This window comes from Pimephales promelas, chromosome 4 (assembly GCF_988280905.1).
Source record: "Pimephales promelas chromosome 4, fPimPro1.hap1.1, whole genome shotgun sequence".
Classification (NCBI taxonomy): Eukaryota; Metazoa; Chordata; class Actinopteri; order Cypriniformes; family Leuciscidae; genus Pimephales; species Pimephales promelas.
In genome coordinates, this window is record NC_142772.1 from 5,197,321 (window position 1) to 5,222,671 (window position 25,351).

The 25,351-nt window shown below is 35.8% G+C and overlaps 1 protein-coding gene across 1 annotated transcript in view; it reads left to right on the forward strand.

Annotated features, from left to right (window-relative positions):
* hip1rb (huntingtin interacting protein 1 related b) overlaps nt 1-24,961 on the forward strand; it is a 49,801-nt gene extending 24,840 nt beyond the window's left edge. The window contains exons 7-32 of the mRNA XM_039690609.2: nt 1,056-1,117; nt 1,361-1,501; nt 3,620-3,677; nt 4,215-4,290; nt 4,410-4,568; nt 4,742-4,794; nt 4,943-5,015; nt 6,715-6,898; nt 6,978-7,066; nt 7,207-7,323; nt 7,402-7,503; nt 7,644-7,838; nt 10,711-10,858; nt 10,976-11,062; nt 11,161-11,268; nt 12,575-12,711; nt 13,166-13,276; nt 13,595-13,653; nt 13,780-13,810; nt 14,600-14,662; nt 14,926-15,026; nt 15,134-15,239; nt 17,573-17,696; nt 17,811-17,872; nt 20,297-20,530; nt 23,782-24,961. Coding sequence (XP_039546543.2) covers nt 1,056-1,117; nt 1,361-1,501; nt 3,620-3,677; nt 4,215-4,290; nt 4,410-4,568; nt 4,742-4,794; nt 4,943-5,015; nt 6,715-6,898; nt 6,978-7,066; nt 7,207-7,323; nt 7,402-7,503; nt 7,644-7,838; nt 10,711-10,858; nt 10,976-11,062; nt 11,161-11,268; nt 12,575-12,711; nt 13,166-13,276; nt 13,595-13,653; nt 13,780-13,810; nt 14,600-14,662; nt 14,926-15,026; nt 15,134-15,239; nt 17,573-17,696; nt 17,811-17,872; nt 20,297-20,530; nt 23,782-23,790 — 2,689 coding nt within the window. The 3' untranslated portion in view covers nt 23,791-24,961. The remainder of the gene's footprint in view (nt 1-1,055; nt 1,118-1,360; nt 1,502-3,619; nt 3,678-4,214; nt 4,291-4,409; nt 4,569-4,741; nt 4,795-4,942; nt 5,016-6,714; nt 6,899-6,977; nt 7,067-7,206; nt 7,324-7,401; nt 7,504-7,643; nt 7,839-10,710; nt 10,859-10,975; nt 11,063-11,160; nt 11,269-12,574; nt 12,712-13,165; nt 13,277-13,594; nt 13,654-13,779; nt 13,811-14,599; nt 14,663-14,925; nt 15,027-15,133; nt 15,240-17,572; nt 17,697-17,810; nt 17,873-20,296; nt 20,531-23,781) is intronic.
* Nucleotides 24,962-25,351: the final 390 nt, after the last annotated feature.

Consider the following 25,351-nt stretch of genomic DNA (forward strand, 5'->3'; position numbering starts at 1 on the left):
ATGGATGATGAAATTCAGCTTTACATCACATGAATACAAGACATTTTTAATACTTTACAATAAAAAATAGTTATTTTAAATTGTAATAATATGTACTGTCTTTTTGATCAAACAAATACAGCCTGGCTGAGCAGAATTTTTGTAACGCTTTCAAACATTAAGAATAATGTCAATATGATGGTGTCAATGTGAAGTTCTTCTACTGCTTATCGCTGGCCTAACAAGTGAAAGCACTTTACTACTGTAGATTAAAATGCACTTTACTAGATTACTAGATCCCTCTCACTCCAAATACATTTTAGATGGTTTTAAAAGAGAAACATTATGCTTTATTGACAGCTTTGTTTGGACACTGAGGACCCAAGAGCAAAGTTAGTTAATCTTTATTGAATGATAAAGTCAAATAAGTAATAATAATAATAATAATAAAAACCTCTCCGGCTAAACATTGTAAAAGACTCTGGCTAATGTAGATGTGCACCAGGTCATTTTGAGAGATTTTGAGGCCTTTGATGGAATGTCCCACATGGCTTACAGAATGATGTTAGTCATGTGGGACATTCCACTCTATCTAGATGAAGAGTGTAGTGGCTAAAAAAATAGCTTATTCTTATGCACATAAAAAAAATTATAATAGCTTCAAAATAGCAAAATAATTGTTCTTATAGTGTAAGCCAATCACATGGCAGCAACTCTATCCATTTAGGCATGTAGTCATGGTCAAGACAGTCTGCTAAAGTTCAAACTGAGCATCAAAATGGGGAAGAAATGTGATATAAGCTATTTGTTTGAACGTGGCATGGTGGTTTGCCAGACAGGCCAGTCTGAGTATTTCAGAAACTGCTGATCTACTGGGATTTTAACTTTTAACTTATTATCTTTACCTCTAATTTGGCTTAAACAATATGATAGCATGAATCCATCCTACCCATCCTGAAAGCATGGGCCAACCCGGCACTAGCTCGGTGTACCTAATAAAGTGGCCGGTGAGTGTATGTTACTTTACTTTAACATGTTAACTTCTAAAAGGGTCTTGTCTCTGATTCCTGCCTCAGGTTCCAGCTCACAGTAGAGGTGTTTGATTACATGGATGCAGAGCTTCGATTAGCAGAAGCTGGTGAGTGTTCAGATTATGGTCTTGTCCCCAAAAAAAGGGAATGTGGTTATAAAAGTTTCTGGCAAACCAAAATCAACCTCATTATAGAAGTATAAGAGGTTAATGTTGGATATTGTAGTCTCCTACGTTTAGTTTGGTTTTGATTGTGTCGTGGGGGTTACTGTCTCTTGAGTTTGACATGCATGAAAAAACCCACATAATCTGGTGCGTGGTTATTTTACTCTGTATTCTTTATATTCATAGTGCTCCGCCAGCTCAACGTGTCCATTGCTATCTCCACACTGACGTCAAGCCAGTGTAAACTAGCACCGCTCATCCAAGTCATCCAGGACTGCAGTCACCTGTACCACTACACCGTCAAACTGCTCTTCAAACTGCACGCCTGTAAGAGCTCGAGAGCATCATGCTTCCAACACTAATTCTACTGATAATAGTTCAAGCTGATCCACAAAGAAAATAGTTGTCTTAATCAAATCATATTGAAGCTTCTTTAACCCTTGTGCTGCATTAGATTTTTAACACCGTTGAGTGCATTAAGGACCAAAAATGGCCACATATTAAACATTGCCTAAAATATTATATATTATTATTATTTTCCACTTTTACCAAGTTAAATCTTTTAACCAGCATCAGTCCTCATCATAACTACCAAAAATGTATTCAATTTCAGGATTTTAACCCTTTAATTACCAGTTTTGTTTGCGAAACCATCGATTTGTATAAGAGGAAAAAACACAAAAATTCAATTATTTTCAATAAACTAAATGCAAAGAGAAAACTTTAGATTTGGATTATCACAGTCCCACTTTGCAAAAAATCCCACTTAGCGCGTTAGAGACCAAAAATGGCCACCTATTAAACATTGCCTATTGCCTAAAATAAGGTGCATTTCCACCCATAGGGAATAAATATGTAGTGACGTCATCTGGTGGAATACACTATATAATGCAAATATAATGCTTTTGTTTCAAAATGAAAGGATGTTTGTGCAAAAATCATGTTTCATGTATTACTGACAGCCTCAGATTTAAACAACGTTTTAATGGGTTTCAATGGGCCATTTTTTGGTCTTTATGGTGCTGAGTGTTACTACTTGATCTACACAGTGTGTGTTATACATATTTTGCAAAATGGGATCACATTTTTTACATGTATCCAAAAAGTCACAATTTTGCCAAATTTCATACAATTTGCATTAAAACAGCCAAAATGGTCAAAGAAATTAAACTGCAAAAGACCAAAAATGTCCCTAATGCAGCATAAGGGTTAAAGCTTACCAATGGGGCAGTTAAGTCATGTTGGCCTTTATTATCTTAGTTTTCACAATTATCGAACTTAATTTGTAAATCAAAACCAGCTAATAATACCCACATTGTGACTTTAACATTAAAGCTACAATACCTAAGATTTTATGCCGCTAGAGGGCGCTACATTCAAAAAAACAACAACGGCTTTGCTTGATGACGCCGCTGAGGAACGCGGAATGATGGGAACTGTTGTTTTCAACTCCACCGTGGATAAATCATAGACCGTATAAATCAGTCAGGCGGGAATCGAAAGTTAGTTGTCATGGATGAGGTAAAGTTCGATTTCTATAACTGTTGTGTTTAATGACATGCTTGTTTTTCATTAAACTGAAATAACCGCAAGAAAAGTCAGGTTTAAAAGTAAATTAGTTATCACAGATGTTAGGGGAGAGCCGGGACGGTTGAAACACTTTTCAGATAAACGTCGTTTTCTAAGATACAGCCAACAGTTCACATTCCGAGAAGTATTCGCGGTGAATACGACCGTACGATTTTTCACATCATATGCATAGACAACAAGACATTCTAAAAATAATACTAATTGTTTTGCATGGTTTACTGACATGAAATTTGAATACAGAACACGGTGTTACTCACCTGTCAAGTAAAACAAGATCTCTTTCTAGTTCGAGTTTTTCACGAAGTTCTCTCCATTTAGGAAATGCCACACCGATGTTGAGCTGGTTTTATTTCTCTCGTCCCAAATTCTTGGGTCGTTTGGTTGACCCGTTAGTTGACTTTGCGTTTATGAGACTTTGTCGACAGAACCAGGTGCAATCGCTAAAGAATAATTGTGCTCCATTTCATAACAAATGCGCGAAACAAGCTGACGTTTGTTGCTTGATAGACGCTAACGCACAACTACAACTTCCGCATTTGTCCAGGACTACACGCAGTACGAGCGGAAACCGAGGTAACGCAGATATGGCGTGCTTGACTGGCGACTCCCAGCTCACCCATGCTCACACGCCCCGTTTCCTTGGTTAAAATCTCAATTTTCTCGCGATTTAAACATTGTTTGAAACATTTGGAATATTGTAAGTTGTCATCTTAACTAAATATATAACACTGGCCTTGTGATTTTGGGATATTTTAATGCAAAAATCTTAGGTATTCCACCTTTAATGCACTTCTAATACATGCTGAAATTGCACCATAATGGCTGGTTTATTGATACTGGTTGGTATGCTGACAGGTTTACCAGCTGACACACTCCAGGGACACCGCGAACGCTTCCATGAACAGTTCCAGAGGTACATGTAATCATTTTCATACTTGATTAAAAAATTACATTTGCATTTTGTCTGTAGCATTTTGTTATCTCCATATGATTCACCTTAAATTGCATCTTAAATAGTTTACATATTCTCAATATCTATCATTTTCATAAAAAAAATCTAAGAAGTAATAAAACTGAAATATACAAAGATATTTTTGAACAGAAGATTACAGAATAATGATTTAAATGTATCATACAAAGAATGGCTTCAGAATATTTATGTAGTGCACAGGTTGTATCTATGATCATATTATAGTCCTTTTTAAAATTAACTTTTGAAGCAATATCCGCTATCCATGATCTCTATATTTTTTACTGTTTAAACCAAATCAATCCAACAAATTATGAAAATGACTGTATCGACTTGTAACACATTTTCCTTGATAGAGTAATAGATTTATAATTACATATTACCTTAAGGATTTTTAAAGAATCCCATTGAGATTTTCTTTTCTTTTGTACAGTTTATATGATTATTAATTATCATTATGATGATGATTCTATTTTTTAGCCTCCAAACATTCCTCAATAAAGCCCGAGATATGCTATACTTCAAAAGGCTCATCCAGATACCTAGACTGCCTGATGTAAGTAAACTACCGTTCAACTTATTGAAACCTCATGCTGACAAGGAATAAGGATATAGTTGTAAGTGTGATACATATGTTTCTGATTACGTATTTTCAAAGCCTTTTCTTTTTTTAAGTCTCCACCCAACTTTCTCCGGGCCTCTGCTCTGGCTGAGCATGTTAAACCAATGGTTGTCATCCCAGATGAGGAGGAGCTTGAGGAGCCTGAGGAGGATGAACCCGAGCCTCTAATAGATGTTAGCGAAGCAAACCCTATCATGGCATCTCAGCCAACGGTACTTAAAACTAATGAGCATGATCATATAGATAGGGTGATAAATTAAACATTAATTGTGGATTGTCAAATGTTGGAGCTTTATAGAACATATAGCATGATCCATTCTTGAATTTCCCGGCTTGGATTTATTTAGCTTCTCTAAATAAAATGTCTCCCTTTTTGTTTTTTAAGAGTGATATATTTGACCAGGCCTTTGGACCCCCTAATAATGGATTTGATGATAGGTAGGTTATTTTTTGATAATCATACCATAATCATTTTGTTTTTATGGGGAACTATGAAAGAGACATTTATGAAAATGTCAGAAAGTTCATGTTTTAAAGATATGTATACTTAAGTATGTACCTTTACTGTACTTCTTCTGTAACACAGAGACCTCCAAATCGAACACCTGAAACGAGAAATTGAATTGCTGCAAGCTGAGCTTGAGAAGATCAAAGGAGAGGTGAGACACTGTCCATATTATTTTTCAAGCATTTGAACCTTTGAAACTGGAATACAGTTTTTGAGATGAAACAAGACTCCAGCAGATTAACATCTGGACTCCAGACTTGCCACGATATTGTCATTTTCCAAGTCGAAATACAATCTTGAGAGTAAACTCATTAAATATCGAGAATAAAGTCATTGTGTTTCGAGAAAAACTTGTTAAATTTCAAGAAAAAAAGGCGTAATACAATCTTGAGAATAAACTCATTAAATATCGAGAAAAAAAGTTGTTGTGTTTCGAGGTTAAACTTGTTAAATTTCCAGAAAAAAGTCGAAATACAATCTTGAGAGTAAACTCATTAAATATCGAGAATAAAGTCGTTGTGTTTCGAGATTAAACTCGTTAAATTTCAAGAAAAAAAGTCGTAATACAATCTTGAGAATAAACTCATTAAATATCGAGAATGAAGTCGTTGTGTTTCGAGGTTAAAGTTGTTAAATTTCGAGAAAAAAAGTCGAAATACAATCTTGAGAATAAACTCATTAAATATTGAGAATAAAGTCGTTGTGTTTCGAGATTAAACTTGTTAAATTTCGAGAAAAAAGTCGAAATACAATCTTTAGAATAAACTCATTAAATATCGAGAATAAACTTGTGTTTCGAGATTAAACTCGTTCAATTTCGAGAAAAAAGTCGAAATACAATCTTGAGAATAAATTCATTAAATATCGAGAAAAAACTCTGTTTCGAGATTAAACTTGTTAAATTTCGAGAAAAAAGTCAAAATACAATCTTGAGAATAAACTCATTAAATATCAAGAATAAAGTCGTTGTGTTTCGAGATTAAACTTGTTAAATTTCGAGAAAAAAAGTCGTAATAAAACCTTGAGAATAAACTCATTAAATATCGAGAATAAAGTCGTTGTGTTTCGAGATTAAACTCGTTAAATTTTGAGAAAAAAAGTTGAAATACAATTTTGACTTTATTCTCGAAATTTAATGAGTTTATTCTCAAGATTGTATTTCGACTTTTTCTCACATTATAATAACTTTAATCGCGAGATGGTTTTATGTTTTTTTTTTCACATCCTTTCTAAAAATATGAAAGTTTTTGGTTTTGGTTTTTAATATATTCTTAATATATAAGACTGTCTATCTAATTTCATGTTGTTTTATATTTTATTTGTTCATTGTTTATTTTGTTGGATTTTAGTTGGATTTTTTTCTATAATAGTTATCTGCATGATGCCTGCTGCCTTTGGCAGAATACAAATGTATATAACAGTTTAAGGGTATGTTTTAGTGCTGGTAACTTGTCCCACATAGTCCCACACAAACTTATGATCGTCCTACATTTGGTTTGTTTGATGGTTGTCACCCTACCCCTGTGGTGTGGTCCAAAGGAGTAGCGCTGTTTCGTTCTGCTTTTGGAGTGTGTGCCTTTTGATGTTTCTCATATACACCAGATATGACAGTCCTTATCAGTTGAGCAACTTGATAGTGGCAACAGCAGGAAAAAAAGGTTGCAAAATGTGACCATTAAGTCACAGTTTAGAGCCCTGTAAAATGATACTGGCTGTATCTTCTTCATGCTTCAGCCAAACAGCAAGTCCACATAGCTAGATTTTGTTTACATTGATCGCTATAATCTCAACATTTTTTTTTCTGTCCCTTTCGCCCGTATTCTACTCTTCCACCTCTCCCCTGTGTTCAGGCTCAACGCTATATCACACAGCTCAAGTCGCAGATTAACATTCTCGAGGCCGAACTGGAGGAGCAGCGCATGCAGAAGCAGCGCACCCTGGTGGAGAACGAGCAGCTACGCATGGAGCTAGAGACCATCCGCCAACGCAACACTGAACACGAGAGCATACAGAGCAACTTTTTTGAGGCAGAGAGTGAGTTTGTGCATGTCTGCACGTAGAAATTCTTAAACGAAAATGTGGCAGCTGATACTGATGACTTTCTCATTCGTAGAAAAATCCCAAGCAACAGAGTTGCGTTATAATAAACTGAAGGAAAAGCATGCTGAACTGGTTGCCAACCATGCTGAGCTCCTACGAAAGGTATGACAAAAATGCAGTGTGCCTATATGTGTGTATATGCGATCACAGAGATATTACTTACCTTAGATTGCATTTGTTTCTAATAACTTGTGCATGTTTAAAGGATATGCAGTTGTGAATGTGTCCTTTATCTTTCATAGAGTGCGGACACAGTAAAGATGCTGTCAGCCACACAGCAGACTCAAGAGGAAATTGAACGAACTAAGCAACAGTTATCCTTTGAGGTAGAAAGAATCAGACAAGAATCAGACATGAAGGTAAGTGTGCACACAAGTCTTCCCTCACTTGAACTGTAACACAAGGACTGATTGTAACAAGTTATCTTGTTGCTTTAGTTTGAAGAACAAAAGTTTGATATGGATAAGATGAGAAGGGAACTTGATGCGAAGAATGCAGAGATCCAAAGAGTCAAGAGTTCATTGCAGACCTCTGAGAAGGTATAGTATCTACTGTTAACGTAACTTTCAGGATGCTCATTGACTTGCACCATCAGCCAACGAATTACTTTTATACAGTCTTCAGATGGAGGGTTTTCCCATAGTGTCAGTTCATGAATGTGTTTCTGTGATTCGTTCAGTCAGGAGAACAGATGAACACCACCATGGCAGCACTTTTGGCTGAAAAGGATAGGCTAACACAGTCTGTGAGCAAGAAAGAGGCCGAGCTGTCCTCCCTGAGGAAGGAAGCTGAGCTGAAAGAGTGTTCTCTACAGCAGGAGCGAGACAGGACCATTAAGGAGCTGGGAGAACTACAAGGCAAACTCAAAGAGAAGGTAGGGTTATGGGTTATGCTAATTTGATCTATATGTGACCCGCTCTGGCGAAATGAGTCGGAAGTCGCAATGTTCCATTATAAGATATGGGCCGATTATGTGGAAAAACAATGAAATAACATTTTATTTATTTATTTATTTATTTATTTTTTGCTAATTTCAAAGAAAATACATTAAAAAACAATCTCCCAAAGTTTCGTAGTTCAGATAATTGAGTAAAGGTATTTAAATGACGATTAGCTTTAAATTCGCTGAAATAAACATTGCTCTTCTCAACTCCAATTTCAGCTTTATGGATAGCCAATTTGTTGTCAAAAATTCCCAGATAATTAAATATTTTAATAAATAGGCCTATGTGAATTACACTGCACAAACCAAACGTAATCCTACCCGGATGAAGAAGGGTTGACTCTCCCCAGAAAATAAAATCTTCATTTTATTTTCCGTGTTCGCATTTATGAGGAAAAAACAATGATGCGAACGTGACCAGGACTAAATCTTTCACTGAACCCTAAACAGAAAGCAAGCACTTTAAAGTGAATTTTGTTTTGTAATAATTGTATCTTAATTTAAATCAGTTTCATCAACCAATTACCAGGATTTAATAATAATCACAAGCACGTCACGGAGGCGGCGGCACGTGAACTCTAGCTCGTTTCATGAACCGAAAGTCAGCGTATAAGGTGTCCTACTTGCCTCACAGACCTGAGAAATATATATATATATTGAAATCAAAAAGAAAGAAAACAGACTGCTTTCTGCTTATGTGGGCTAATCGGTACGAAAAGTTAATTTCTCTCTTGCACCTCTGTTCAATCTTTCTGATTTTAGAACATTTTTGTAAAAGTGCCTTTTTTAATTTTTTATTACAAAAAAGCTTAAAAATAATTTGAGCTTCAGTCTGGTTAAATTGCATTTATATATATTAATGTATTTGGTCAAATTAAGCTATAAAATAAATAGTTTATCTCTTAAAATGCAATGGATTTCGAAAGATATCAACAACAAAAAAACGGGCAAAAAAACTTTAAAAGCGATTTTCTCAGGGTTTCAATTGGGAAAAAAAGGGCAGACGACCAGAATTCAAACGTGTATATCTTTACAACCATTCAAGGTATGACTTTGACTAAGATATCACTTGAAAGCTTATGGTATCCTCTTTCCATTAATACCTAAACATCAATTTTTAAATTTGGGTCACTGTGACTCATTTTGCTGGATCTGGTCACATATTGTGGCAAATTCACTGCATATATTTTTTTGCAAGTCATTGAATAGAGCACAACATGGCTCTATAACATAGTGACCGCCCACTCAGAACACCTTAGCAACCCAGAACACCATTGAAACTGTTTAGCAAACGGTGGCATGTTGTCATTATCATGTGACCTACCAGTATCAGATGCGTTGTTTCACCAGTCACCACCATTCACAAATCCTCTCCCATGGCGTCACAGGATAGTAAAGTGTCCATCGTATGCACACTTCAGAATCTCAGTCAAAGAAGTTGGTCATCTGTGTATTTTTCCTTCATTAGCACCGTGAATTCGGACAGACTTTTGTCATGTTTTCTACTATATAGTAGTAGGGAAGTATATGATTTCAGATGCAGTCACAGCCTCAAAATGAGGGCCATGTTTCTCAAGACACTACTAACACTGCATGCACATTTTGAAGACCCTCGGACCAACAGGTCGTTAGTTAAAGACGATGTAATGTTTTGTTGTATTATAATGCCACCAAATGACATATTCTAAGTTTAGCAACAATACATCAGTGCGTTTGTAAATAATAGTTATGTTCTGCAATTTTCAAAATGGATTGCTCCCAAAATGGTTGACATGGGAAAACTGTGTATCGATCATTGTGGTACAGTATCTATCGAGACCAGTCTCATGATTTTTGGTCAAACTAGAATTTCAATGAATATCCAATATTAAAAATCCTGACCCCTATTTTGGGGTCACTAGCTTTATACCATAGACTGTAAAAAATATGGACAAAGCGTCTGTGACGTCACCCATAGAGTCTCTGAAGAACGGGTTTGAGGCTGTTTGGGGTATGGGCAGCCCCAGATAGCAAACTGACATTGAATCAACGTGGAAACAAGACATCGAAACAACGTTGATCTGGTATTGTTTTGCTCATCGAATTAACGTTGAACCAACGTCAGACACGCCATTCTTCAAAACTAGCAGAGAATCAACTTGAAATCAACGTTAGGAAAGCAAACCAATTGCGTCGATTTTCAGTTAGTTTTGAAGAATGGCGTCTAACGTTGGTTCAACGTTAATTCGATGAGCAAAACAATGCCAGATCATCGTTGTTTCGATGTCATGAGAGAAGTCGTTTCCACGTTGATTCAATGTCAGTTTGCTATCTGGGGCGCCATACTGGAAAATCTTGGGAAATATAAAATACAAAAGTTTGAGAAAGGATGGTATGATGTGTTGTGTCAGATCATGGCCGAGACGTCAAATTCCACTCGGCGCAGCCCGTTATCAGCTGTCAATCAAAGTTAACCGCCATTATTTGTCATACATTTTATATTTAAATACAATCTAAACTAACGAGTTAGAAAAAAATTCACCCTCTCACAGTTTTCAGGCACTCAGAACATATTGAAGATTACAATAAAAGTCCATGGGACCAAATTGTAAACATATGAATTTATGCTCTGAAAACGGATATTTTAACATGACGTCTATGGATATTTGCTCCCTTTTGGGACCTCCCTCTAGTGGATTTGAGATGTATTGCAGTTTTTCGCACTTCCGGGTTGGCTTCATTTTTCAGATTAGAATGTTGCCGCTTGCTTTATACGTATATACCAGCACTGTGCTAAGGTAACTTTTGCGCAATGTGTTTGTAGTCGAGTCATGAGGAGCAGCTGCAGCAGAAGTTGTTGGAAGAGCAGTTTAACCTTCTGCAGGCGACAGTCACTGAGGCCGAGAACATCATTCAGGACGCTGTCGCTACACTGGACGACCCCCTGCACATCAGCTGTTCCAGCTCCCCTGGTACTGCCACTCATCCCAATAAAACTTTTTATTTAACAAATATTTACTTTTTTTTTTTTATGAGCTGGATGATCTGCATGACTTTAATAAAACAATCCTCAAATTGACTGCCAATAGATTACCTCATTACCCGAGCAGAGGCCACGCTGGGCTCCATTGACAAGGTGCAGACGAGCCACTCTGAGTATGTGAAGAGTATGAGGGGTATGTTCTGTCTCTCACTCCCTCACCATTTTTGTGTATGTTTGCATATTCTTTATTCATGCTTGAATGTTATGTCCTGTTTACTGTTTTTGGTTCAGATGCTGGGGGTCTGGTTAGGGCTCTTACTAAGTTTTCTCATCTTGCTGCTGACACAATAACCAATGGCAGTGCAACGGCACACATGGCCCCTACTGACGACGCTGACCGTAAGAGCACACACTGTGGAAAACACTTACACATGCACAAACTCACAGCTGTGATAACATGGACTAAGAATTTGTTAATGTGCAAGACGAATTTATATTTTAGGACGAATCGAACATGTTTTGTGAGTTTCACTCCAAAATCTAATTCATAATTAATATATTAGAGAAAATAATGCCTATTTTTGCTGCATAACATTATTTCATGATAATTAGACATGTCTTCCCAAACTCATTACTCTATTGAAATATATATATGTAATTCTCCAAAAATATGTAAATTTTTTGTAATATGAAAATTGTACTATTTAACCCTAAAACCGTATTCTGGACAAGTATGGGCAAAATAGTTTTGATTTATTTAAAAAAAAAAAATACTTCCCTTGATCTTGATCTTGATCTTTTTTTTTTTTTTTTTGACTCAATTCTACAATGTTAAGTGGGTTAAAAAAATAATCTTAAACCTTTAATATTTGGGTCAAAAATGGGCACCCATAGAAATGAATGAGGAAAACTGTAATTTAGAGCATTCTAAAATAAGGCAAAATAAGACACCAGGTGACAGCAAAGTCACTTTATCTTTAGGTTTTAGCTCTAAGAACTTATTGGAATGATATCTTAATGTAGTTAAAAAAAAATAAAAAAATAAAACATAAAAATAAGCAAAATTTGCATAGAAAATATGGTACTTTTTGAAGTAAATAAATTCAAAAATACCCCCAAAATAAAAAAAAACACCATACATGGATAGACAAAACTTTATCGAAGACAGTGATATAACATTTATTATGAATAAAAATTAGGATCACACCTGAGTCAACAATTACAGGATTAAGGGCTATAAAGTGAATACATTGTACTAATTGTATTCATAATTTTATTAGGGGATGCTGATGCAATCATATTAATGTATCATATGTTATAATTGATATCAAGGTTTCAGGTTATTGTCAATATTTTAATTGGTTGATATGTCAATTTCCCTTGCATTTGCTGCCAATATGGATATAATTAAGTTATTGTACGTTATTGAGATGTATTGAATCATTCCAGATGTCATGAGGTGTATCATATTGTAAGGTAGTTGGCCTTTTTTGCCTTATTTTATTTATTGATAAGTATTGAAGACTTAAAAGTAGAGTTGAGTTGGACGGGATAAAAGTGGTCGGGGTCTGCATAAGCCGACAGCTCGTAAGTACTAATGGGGTGAAATGTGAACCTAGGCATGTTTTCATGAGATTTGCTCTTGTAAAATAGCCTACTGTGTAACTTTGTGTCAGCTTATGTGTGTATGCGTGTTTATTTATAGGTTTGACAGAGCACTGTAAGAGTTGTGCCACCCAAAGCCTGCAGTATCTTAGGAATCTCAAGTCAAAATCAACTCTAAAGGGGGCTGATCCCAGCTCGATTCAAGCTGCGGTGCAGAGGATTCTTAGAATAGCACAGGTGAGGAGTTGCAAAGCACACACACACAAGCTCTATTCCAAAACAGAGTGAGCTGCTTTGCTGTCTATATAGGCAGAAACTTTCAGCATCATTCTTACTGAAATGGAACAGTTTTCTTGAAGTGGTCATGACATGCGAATCTTGATCTTTTGGCAAATAAGAGGTCTTTGTACAATTAAAACATCCTATGAGTTTCACAGCTTAAAATCTCCTCATCTTCTGCCTCACATAAATGACTGCTTTGTTAATGACATATTGTCTGAAGACAAATATTGAGATCATTTGTGTTAGCTATACCACCCAACTCAATAGACAATACTTTATATACATATTTAAATGCTCACACAATTGATATCTAATTCATTCTTTTACTCCACCTTTCCTCTGCTTTTTGTCTTGTCCCTCTATATCTTGTATTATATATTGTATTATACATTTCCCTTTTCTTTTTCAGGATCTGAGGCCAAAAGGAATGGATGTTGGAAAGGACGAGCTGGGCGACATGGTGGATAAAGAAATGGCTGCTACCTCTGCTGCTATTGAGGAGGCTGTTAGGAGAATAGATGTGAGTAAAAGGGGTACAGAGTCATTTATTAGTCACAGAAAACCTTTGGATATGGTGTAAAACATTGCTGGCACATAATAGCCTCATATTGATGCATAATGTCCAGCTATGAACCACAGACGTGTTCACAGCCATGTAATGGATAATAGCTTTATGAAGTCTTATGTCAGTATTTGTGTTTATACTGGGTCACAGAGGAGCATATTTTGTTCGTATTTACATGTAACTTTAAGATTTTGGCATTGAGGCTTTAAGGTTATTATATATCATATCTTTTGCATTTGTTGTGATCTTGATTTGAATTGTTTGGCTTTCTAGGAAATGATGAGTCAGACCAGGAAGGACGCAACAGGAGTCAAACTGGAGGTCAATGAAAGGTCTGTGATTTGTATGCCTGTGACCAGTTGATTTGTTGAAACCTATAAAGTGTCACTCGTTTAAAATACAGCAAGCTTGCGTGTTTCCATTTATATGTATTTTCTCTTTTCTTATATTTCTTTAAGGATCCTAAATAGCTGTACTGGCCTTATGAAGGTAAGATTTGAACATATGGAATTATAATTGAAGAGTTCAGATGCAAAAGCCTCTAAATGCCATTTGAAATTTTCTTCTTTAATGATGATTTTTGTCAAACTTGTATATTTAAGTTCAGTAATTTCACTTAAATAACAATTAATAGGTAATTATCATTGCCATTTAAGTGAAATCACTGAACTTAAATATACAAGCTTGATAAAAAATGATCATTCTAGAAGAAAATTTCAAATGGCACTTACAGTAGAGGCTTTTGCATCTGAACTCTTCAATTATAGATGTTGGAATTGCCTAAATATTGGAACTGGAAAATTTGAATTCTATTTACTTCAGTAGATATGTTTCCATCCACCTATTTTTATGCAAATTTGAGGGTATCGCAGGGGTATCTAGCAACATTAAGCAACTTTCAAGCAGGCTTTATCTACTTTCCATTGAAAGCTGTCAACATTGCACATGGCTCTCTGAATACAGCAACTTACATTTTTATTTCAGGTATTTACCCTGCAAGTGACGATTTTCTTTTCTTAAAACATATGGGATGGAAACTATGCTTGTGTGCAAATATGCAATAATTCAATTTTGAGTATTTTATTTTAAGGTGTCCTTGTTACTGTGTAATTACACATTAGTACTGAATGATATTAATTAACCACATAGGGTTAGTGTTTGTAAATATGCATAATTGAATATTATTACAATAATAAGTGCATGTGCCATGTATTACAAGGTATACATACAAGTATAACTGTTAAATTTATTCATTATTCGAATGTTAATATCCTGCAGGCGATTCGTCTTCTGGTGTTGGCATCCACAGACCTGCAAAAGGAGATTGTGGAGAGTGGAAAGGTAAAGTGCTACAAGTAGTATTAATATTGTATTGTTTTATACTGTACTTAAGTTATCCTTAGTGGCCTAAATTGTACTTAAAGTTAGTTTCAGTCTGTAGTATCAAATGGAAAGTTTTAAATCCTAAAAATGTTTGTTTCTGATATTATGCATTTTGTGCATGTTTAATTTATAATGAGAAACCCTCAAAGTTTCAATAAAATTGATATAAATGTGATTGTTGTGTGTTACCTGAAAGATCCCTCAACATGCATTCTTCCTAGGGCGCAGCTTCGGTGAAAGAGTTTTATGCCCGTAACTCTCGCTGGACGGAGGGTCTTATTTCTGCCTCCAAAGCTGTGGGATGGGGCGCAACACAGATGGTGTATGTATTTTTGATACATGTCCGAGAGTTATAATACATCTTATGATACACTTTTTTTTATATGAAAACTGTTTTGTTAATGAATGTGTGCTTTCCCTTTCCAACAGTGATTCTGCTGATAAAGTGGTGTTGCACACGGGGAAGTATGAGGAGTTGATCGTCTGCTCTCACGAGATCGCTGCTAGTACTGCACAGCTTGTTGCCGCCTCCAAGGTGACACTTGAATAAATATATAGCTTTTTTGTTGCTTGCAACAATACTGTTGCATCACCTATTGCCTGATGGACATATTACACATGGCTCATCAGCATTACATCATATACATGTGCAACTAATGTGATATTTTATTCAGTAGCAAACCTGGCTACACCCATGACTAAATATCCTGGAGAAAGCATGCCGGATCCAACTAATACTTGACCAATACATTTTAAAGAATCTTCCTACACTGCTTTTGTTGAAATTTAACACACATTTAAAAACTACAGATATACACAGTGGTTCTTGAAGCAAAGTTATTTATGTTGAAAGGACCCATTGTGTGCTGAATTAAAGGAGTAGTTCACTTTTAAAAAACTTGCTGATTATTTACTCACCCCCATGTCATCCAAGATGTCCATGTCTTTCTTTCTTCAGTCGAAAAGAAATTAAGGTTTTTGATGAAAACATTCCTGGAATGTGAATGGGAACCAAGTGGTTCAAGGTCCAAAATTCAGTGCAAACTGTTCAAAGGGCTTTAAACGATTCCAGACCATGTATAAGGGTCTTATCAAGTGAAACGATTGTCATTTAATAAATAAATAACAAAGTTTAAGTTTTATAAGCTCAAATGCTCGCCTTGCTCTGTTCTGTGATGAGCGTTCATGACTCTCCTGTTCAAACTCATTTATCAAAATCAGTGTTGGGAGTAACGCATTACAAAAGTAATACATTACAGTAACATATTACTTTTTGCTGTAACGCAGTAGTGTAAGGCATTACTAATCAATTTTCAGTAATATTTTACTCGTTACATGTTCAGTGAGGCTTGTATTACAGTTGTATTACAGTGTATTGTCTGCTTTTACTTCTTAAAGGCAACAGACTATGTGAAAGTTTTAAAGCAGTCTTTTAGTGCCAGTTCAGAGCGGTCGCGTCTGTAACATTGTTTTTTCCTCATAAATGCGAACACGAAAACTAAAATAAAATGAATATTTTAAGTTCTATGGAGACTGGAGAGCCAACCCTTCCTCATCCGATTTGCGCAGTGTAATTAACAGAATTACAAAAAATATATTTTGCCTCCTATTTTTTTTGTCACGCGTGAATGTGTGTCTTTTCCCTAATATTAAAAATAAAACATAGACTGATATTTGTCTAATGTCTGGAGTCCTTTAAGGAAGTAGCCTATATACGTTTCAATACATGTATTTTCTGAAAATTTTTATTTCAAGTTTTGACTGCAAATGTCATCATGTCCATAATGCTGGACCCAATCCCCAATTTTAAATAATTTATCCTCAACTAGTTTTGTGGTGTAGGTCTGCGTATTTTATAATGTTAACTTCAAATAATACTAATAGCCTAATTTAAAGATAAGGCAGCATTGGATATGGACGGTAAGGAGAATAACGCTGGGAGTTGGAAGAGGTGTGTCTCGATTCTGTAGGTTCGTGGATCTGAGTGCGGCGAATCGCGATTTCGGTTTCATATCGCATATCGTTACAGCCCAAAAGTTAAGTTCTACTTAGTTATTTTGGTGAAAGTAACTCAAAAGTAATACATGAGTAATGTAACGCATTACAATTCTGAGACAGTAATATTGTAAGGTAATGAATTACTTTTAAATAACAGTAACAAGTAATACCTAATGTATTACAGTTTGGAAGTAACTTGCACAACACTGATCAAAATGAACTAATTTTCTTCTAATCATTCAACGAACGAAATGAACATGTTGACTCGGGAAAAGATCCGTTCATTTTGATGAACAAGTTTGAACAGGAGAGTCATAAACGCACATCGAAACTGTCTTTTTTTTTTTGCACTTGGACCTTGAACCGTTTGGTTCCCATTGAAGTCTATTATATGGAGAAAATCAAAAACCTTAATTTCTTTTCGACTGAAGAAAGAAGGACATGGATATCTTGGATGACATGGGGGTGAGTTAATTGTTAGTAATTTAATTGTTGAGCACTGCAATAAAATCATTTATAAACTATAAAACTTTTGAAAGGATAAGCAATAGCCATTTAATTAAAAGTGACTTATTCTCACTACGTTGGTACACAGCCTTATCTAGTCACCCATAATGAATGCAAATTTATGACATATTATATTACCCTGTCATTAAATTAAACACACACATGCATAGACAAAAAGTCAACACTGCTGCAATTATCCTGCATTTCAGAAATGTAAATAGGGTCATAATGGTCTCTATTATGTTGTCTTGTCTCGGCCGTTTAGTTTCAGTCTGGAGCCCTGCACAATATTTGTAAGATTTGCTTTGTTTTATGCCTGTTCTATCAGTTATTTTGTTATCATCTTTGCTCTATCATCTCCAGGTGAAAGCTGACCGTGGCAGTAAGAGGCTGGGTGTTCTGCAGCAGGCCTCGCGTCATGTGAACGAGATGGCTGCTGGAGTGGTGGCGTCCACCAAGACCGGGCTGGACCAGATCGAGGATAAGGGTACGTGGGATGTCACAGGGGCTTTTGTGTCATGGTTGCTCATGCTATATATATATATATGCTGACATTTATTAAACAATTATTATTTCTTTTTCTTCTCATGTGAATATTAAGACACCATGGACTTCTCTGGCATGTCTCTAATTAAGCTCAAAAAAGAAGAAATGGAGGCACAGGTTTGTTTTAACAAGTTTATTTTTGGTCACATGATTTATGAAATTGTAAGGATGTTGTTTATTTGCATGTATGACTTGACAAATAGTTTTTTCTGTAAGGTATTAGTGTTGGGGAACAAAGGTTATCGTATCTTTTGGGAGTTTTTATTTAGCGTGGAGGATGAGATCTAAGCTAAAGCCCTCTCTACTCTTTCCCCTCTAACCACCACACACTTCCTTCATTTTGTGGCGAGAAAAATTTCAAGCTTATTTACATTATCAGAGTAAGCCGATTTTTGTGCTGTTAAACTCTGATTACTATAAAAGAAGTTTAATGAAAGTTATATGGCACATGTCAACATCCAGGAAAGTAAGACATGAAATGAGACGTTACATTAATTAGTCAAGCGGCTCATTCAGAAGGTACTAAAAGAAGTACATTTTTTAGGTTTCAATTCTTTATTTGGTGTAAAATACTTACGCATTCTCAGCCTGGTGCGTCATATAGTGACGCTTTTGACATTTCGTCTAAATCCAACGCACATGGCACCCTTTACCATCAATATAATACGCACAGAGCTTTGTTCGGTTATGGGTAGGTTTAGGTCTGGGGTAGGGTTAGGGTTAGACCACTAGGAGGCGCCTTCTGGCCCATATAATATATCTGCGTCACATATTGACGCTAAAGGGTGCCATGTGCGTTGGATGTAGACGAAATGTCAAAAGCGTCAGAATATGACGCCTTTGGATGAGACCGGGCTGAAAATACGATATAAAACAAATTGAACAGATTTTCGAGAAATGTGAATTCTTTGTACACTTAAAGGGATACTCCACTTTTTTTTGGAAATAGGCTCATTTTACAACTCCCCCAGAGTTAAACAGATGAGTTTTACCGTTATTCAGCCGATTTTCTGATATTTAGAATAATATCAGAAACCAGACAGTTTCTGGTCCCATTGACTTCCATAGTAAGAAAAAATATATACTATGGAATTCAATGAGACCAGAAAATGTCTAGTTACAGATATTCTTCTAAATATCAAAAAATCGGCTGAATGGATTCGAAAACGGTAAAACTCATCTGTTTAACTCTGGGGGAGTTGTAAAATGAATGAATAAAATTTCCAAAAAAAGTGGAGTATCCCTTTAAGTTCCCTGAAAGAAACAAAATCTTTTTTTTAACGGAAGTGTTTAACTAAGGTATTTTAAATTTACACACCCATGACCCATCATCCATTATTTCCCCCACTCAATCAAGCCACTCTTTTGATGACATGGCGTTTTTTTTTTTTTTTTCCAGATGTCTAGGCAATTTTCTATGCCACTCATGACAAGCTTTTTAGGACATAAACCCTGAGCTGAACCCGAGGGTGTGGGTAATAACCCACTAACTAACTCGTTAGTTTAGATCATATTTAGATATAAAATGCATGACAAATAAGGGCGGTTAACTTTGATTGACAGCTGATAAAGGGCTGCACCGAGTGGAATTTGACGTCTCGGCCATGATCTGACACAACACATCATACCACCTCTGGTAATATATGCATTATGTTTGGTAAACTCACACCCCAACCGATCGGACCCGTGCAACATAAAAACAGTGATCCGAAATGCACCTCATTAAAATAAATCTACTAATGCATCACCATATCTGATGAGTTCTGCGTAGCACGACACAAGCCTGTAATAAGGATTGTATCTCGAGTCGTGCGTTCGGTCTGCTCACCAGGGGATGATGGTAATAGTCAGACAGGCAGAGGTCAGCTCTGAGAGATCAGTCCACACACAGTTTTAATCCAGGGATGAAGCGAGATCAAGGTCAGTAACAGACAGAGTTTGTTAGGAGAAAGCAGTCCCAAACAGCAAACAAATAAAACTGGAGCAATCTCACTCCTGGTAAGAGTAGTACACAAGATCAAAGCCAGGCATGAGCTCTGGTCTGGACACACATGTAGTCACAAGACTTAACAGACCGAGAGCCCAACAGGAAAACAGAGAGCGAATCATTACATTTAGACTTGCTGTCGAAATGTGATGTAGACTTGCTTGCTCTTTGGTGTCAGAGCCAGTAATGGACCAAGCCTCTGTGGGGAGATGAAAAACAACAACAAGCTTACACACTCTTGTTCTGACATTTACACAAGGTGAAATTCTTGTTGAATTTTGTTGTGATGTGCTCCACTCATCTGCAATGCTTTGGTTGATCAATTCTGCTGTCCTAGCAATCATGCTATTCTATATTTTGAAACAAATTGCATGCAAATGAAAGGCTCAATCTCAAATAGAGAGAAAGGGTGTTTGAATTTTTAAGTGATGTACTGATTTTTAAGAGTGAATTAATGAATGCTAGTGATAAGTTTCTGAATCCGAGCAGCAGTTCTGTGGGTAAACTCAATATGATGCATATAATCTAATCTTGCCTTTTGTTTGCTCGCCCAGGTGAAGGTTCTAGAGCTTGAGACCATGTTGGAAAATGAGCGCCTGCGTTTGGGTGAGCTAAGGAAGAAGCACTATGTGATAGCTGGCGTCCCTCTAGAGGATCTGGCTCAGGACAACGGCCTGGTCGCCTCTCCAAACGTGACCGCGGGCCCACCATCCCCCAAACCCTCAAAACCCACTCTAATGAAGAAACCAGTTCTTGCACAAAAACCCAACATCGCACCCAAAAGCACGGTAACACTCTTTTTGTAACTGTTACACGCAATTTCATCTGTGTTGGTTATTGGCTTTGAGGAGTTTTCATATGTTTCATTGAGTCTTTAATTAAAAATAGTCATTTTTGATCACACTTTGGATTAGAGTCCAATTCTCACTATGAACTATGACTTTTGGCCAAGCGGCAACATTCTAATCTGAAAAATGAAGCCTACCCGGAAGTGCGAAAAACTGCAATACATCTAAAATCCGCTAGAGGGAGGTCCCAAAAGGGAGCAAATATGTTAAAATGTCCGTTTTCACAGCATAAATGCATATGTTTACAGGTTAGTCCCATGGACTTTTATTGAATTTTTCGATAGGTTACGAGTGCCTGAAAACTGTGAGGGGGTGATTTTTTTTTTCTAACTCCTTAGTTTAGATCGTATTTAGATATAAAATGCATGACAAATAAGGGCGGTTAACTTTGATTGACAGCTGATAAAGGGCTGCGCCGAGTGGAATTTGACGTCTCGGCCATGATCTGACACAACACATCATACCACCTCTGTATCCTTTCTGAACATTTGTATTTTTTATTTTCCAATATGGCGCCGCCCATACCCCCCAGAAAGTCTATGGGTGACGTCATAGACGCTTTGTCCATATTTTTTACAGTCTATGCTTTTGCCTCAGTAAACTCCTAATGACTGTTTATTAATAGTTTGTAATGTATGGGGATTTACAAACCCAGAGTCAGACCCGGAGTCAGAATTAAAATACATTTAAGAATTTTTTTTCTGAAGATAGATTGCAGTTTCATCAGCAGAAGTCAGCTTCAAGGCTCACTAAGAGTTCATAGGCCGTCCCCCGCTTACAGTTACAAAGATCACATCAGTTTTACCCTTCACTAAGGTCTAATCTACATCACTGCTTCAGGTTGAATGATTCTCATTGGCTTAAAAATAGATAAACATAGTCATTTTCCACACATATACAGACTGAGGCATATCTCCATAGATTATGCAGCTGACACTCGGACCCTGAAGTTAGGCACGCCGTGTCCTTCCAGGTCGCAGATTTGGGTTTCTGGGTGCCAGCCTGTCCAGAACAAGTCAGTCAGTCTCCAATAATGCCAGTGGTTCCTTAACCTGTAACCAAGAAGACTAACACACGCACACTGACACAAAGCTTTTTCAAGGTTAGATCTGGCCATTCCTCTCAAAACATCAAGATAATGCGTTCTTTCTCTCAAGGAGAGGACACTTTAATCTAACTGGAACGTAAGGCTTTAAAGGGATAGTTCACTTTGAAATTAATTTTTGATATGTTTTAGCTCACCTCAAGGGCATCTAAGATGTAGGTGTCTTTGTTTCCACAGTATTTTCAATTTTGATATTTTTAGGTCAAACCGTTCTTGTCTGTCAGTCATATAATGGAGGTTTATGGGGTTCGCCTGAAAAAGCATGCACAGAGAAGTCCAAATTAAACATGATTTAATGACTCGTAAATGGAAGTACACATTGACATGAACTGTACGTTTTCTCGCACAAACCGCTCGTTTCATGTCTTAGGCCATCAATGTGTACTTACATTTATGAGTCATTAAATCATGTTTAATTTGGACTTCTCTGTGCATGCTTTTTCAGGCTAAAACATATCAAAAATTAATTTCAAAGTGAACTATCCCTTTAATAAGAAATGGTCCCTTAAACTATAGACTTCAATGACCATACTGAAGTTGTCAGTATTTATTTCTCAACAACATAAATCCATTCAGATATCAAATACAGACATTAGAGAATGCATGAAAACTATATTTCAGTAATCACATCGATAACTTTTATAACAGTAAAATCTCATAAGCCTAGAGAAATCATTCAACTCATGTGGTCTTTAGAAGGAAAAATATTAGTATGTTGATTATAATCCCTCATTAGATATATATTGATGTAAGGTAGTTGTTAAGTTTATATAGGAAATAATGGATGTAGAATATGGTCATGCTGATTTAAAGCATTAATCTGTGCTTTATAAGTACTAATAAACCGCCAAAATCCAAGTAATATGCATGCTAATACAAAACTAGTTCATAGTGAGATTTGGACCCTGAGCTAAAGTGTTTCCTATTTGTTCTTTCTAGTTTGTTGATTAATATTCTATACACTGATCAGCCACAACATGACAGGTGATTGATTATTTCGTTACAGTGGCACCTTGGTGTCAACGCTAATCTGATTTGAGACCAGTAAATAGTTCTGCTAATTAAAAGCTTTATTACTGTATCAATCATCTTGCCACTGCAATATGTAGCAAATAATAGTTTCAATAGAGCCAGGCCAGACGCTTTAGTAACACACAAACACAACTTTGTTACTCTGAAATTGATTAGAAACAAACTGATGTTGGACATCGAAGATTTACTTTTTTTAAACAGTCGTCGGACTGTTGGTTTATAGAAAATGTTGGATTGAATCTCCATGCCAGGAATATTGAAACCATTTTCTTTACTATGGAGCTAGAATTGTGTCTTTATTAAATGCGAGAAAATAAATTATCTGAGAAAGAAAAAAAATGTTTGAGAGAAAAAGTTTCTATCTATGTGGACCGATCAATGGTGTAATAATGATTCAGTTCGACTCCCAAGACAAGACGATGCTCACCCGACTGGCCAATAGGAACGTGACCCCGCCCATGACACAATTTTCACAGTGAAAGCAAAATCCTGACTCGAGAGAGCGTTTTGAGAGAAACACTTTTTTTTTTTTTGAGAAAATGTTTTTACACTGATATCAAAAAATATATGAGTTTGTTTGTTTTTTTTCTCAGAAATAATTGTACAAATTTCAAATTTATATTTTTTTATGTTCTATGAGAAAATAGTATACTTTCTCTCAAAATCATTTTAGTCTCAAATATAATTTTTTGCTATTGGTATGAAAACTTTTTCTCTCATGAAATGCTTTTTTGCTATCAGTGTGATAACCTTTTCTCTCAGATCATTTATTTTCTCGCATTTAATAAAGACAATTCTATCTCCATACTTTACCAGATCCCGTCTCTTTTGTGTGCTATCTAAAACATATATATGTTCAATATTCAAAACAGAAAGTCTTGTCTAATGCCCATTTCTGGTACCAAAACTGTCTTAACTAAAGTCTTAATCTAATCTAATGGGTCATTTCTGAAACGGTTATCGTGTACGTTGGTCCAAAGGAAACTAGTTAACAGGCTTGTGATTGGTTTTTATCACACATCATCAACTAAAGCTTTCTGTTCATTTCTTACAGTTGAGGTGAGCACATCTGAATGAAGACATTTGAAGACTCACATTGACACACCCAAAACCTTTATTAGTTTCTCTTTCTTTTCCCCATGTCTGGTCATTCAAACGGTTCACCATTTACATGTGACACCTTTGCCTTCTTTCCATGTGAGAGTGCCTTAGAGGCTACAAATTATTTTTATCTTAGATTTGGAGCTATATATAGTACTGGGTGTTCATCATTTGCATACAGTTTTAAATTATAGACATTGTTTTATTTACAATACAAATAGTATGCAATAGGGCAAGTAGTGGCTTAAAGGGATAGTTTAACAGAAATAATGCTAATTCCAACATGGGCTCATTGGAAAACCGTGCCTACAAAAACCATAGATCACTCCTTTTCACACAAATTATGATTACAGGGCAGATTGATTCATAATTTAATTGAACTTATTTTAATATTTCTACTGTTTTTATTTAAACAATGTTGTTTTTTTGATCTCATTGACTTTCATTGTGCAGTATTGGCAACAACAACCAAACAAAAACACTAAGATCTAAACACTAAGATCTATTTTTCAAAATGTCTTTTTGTGTGTGTTTTCCACAGAAGAAATGCAAACAGGTTTGGAATGAGTACACTGTAAAAAAAAAAAAACCTGTAAATAAACGGTAAACTACTGGCAGCTGTGGTTACCGTAACTGTACGGTGTTTGTTACTGTGTTTCGTTAGAGCATATAGCTGTTACAAAGTTTTGTTAAATGAAAGTTTTGACAATACAGTATTTAGCTGTTAATTTCAAAAACAGTAACACACCGTATTTTTTACCACAGCTGCCAGTAGTTTACCGTTTTTTTACAGGATTATTTTATTACAGGAGTATAATCATGTTGTGAACTATCCCTTTAAGGACAGAGATGTGTGGATGTGTCTGTTCATTCACAAACGTTATATTATGTGTGATTCTTATATAATGTATTTAAAATATATTTAAAACATACTTCATTTTATGAAATACATAAGGGTATTAACATGGTGGAAAATAATTCTGCAATGTTGTGCATTTATCTACCAAGTACTGTATAACTGGGATTTTGTGTTTTAAAATAGTCTTACAAAAATGTATTTTGCTTTTCCACTGTGTCTTAATAAAATGCGTCTTTACACATCAACATCTATAAATAAAATATATATTAACATATTTTAGTCATGTTTGACTGTCCCTTGTGATAAATGTAAAATGAACAATAAATATTTGAAGGAAAAAAAGTTTGGAAATTGATTTATTCGTCATAATTATGCAATTCAATTTTGCCAGGGCTGGAACTAGCCTGCTTTTTGCAGAAAAAAATAAATAAATAATAATAATAAAACAATTCTTGTGACTGTCCCCACAAGAAGAGTACATGACCTGATATCAGCTACTGTCTCTGCAGTAACTTCAAATAATACACACACGGGAACACTTGAAACATACTTTTAAACTTTTACTAATTATTAAAATCATTATTTAATGGACCTCCTGAGCGAATGAACTAACAATGGACGATTCATTTTAATTAACTAACGTTAAATATGAATAAATAGTGTA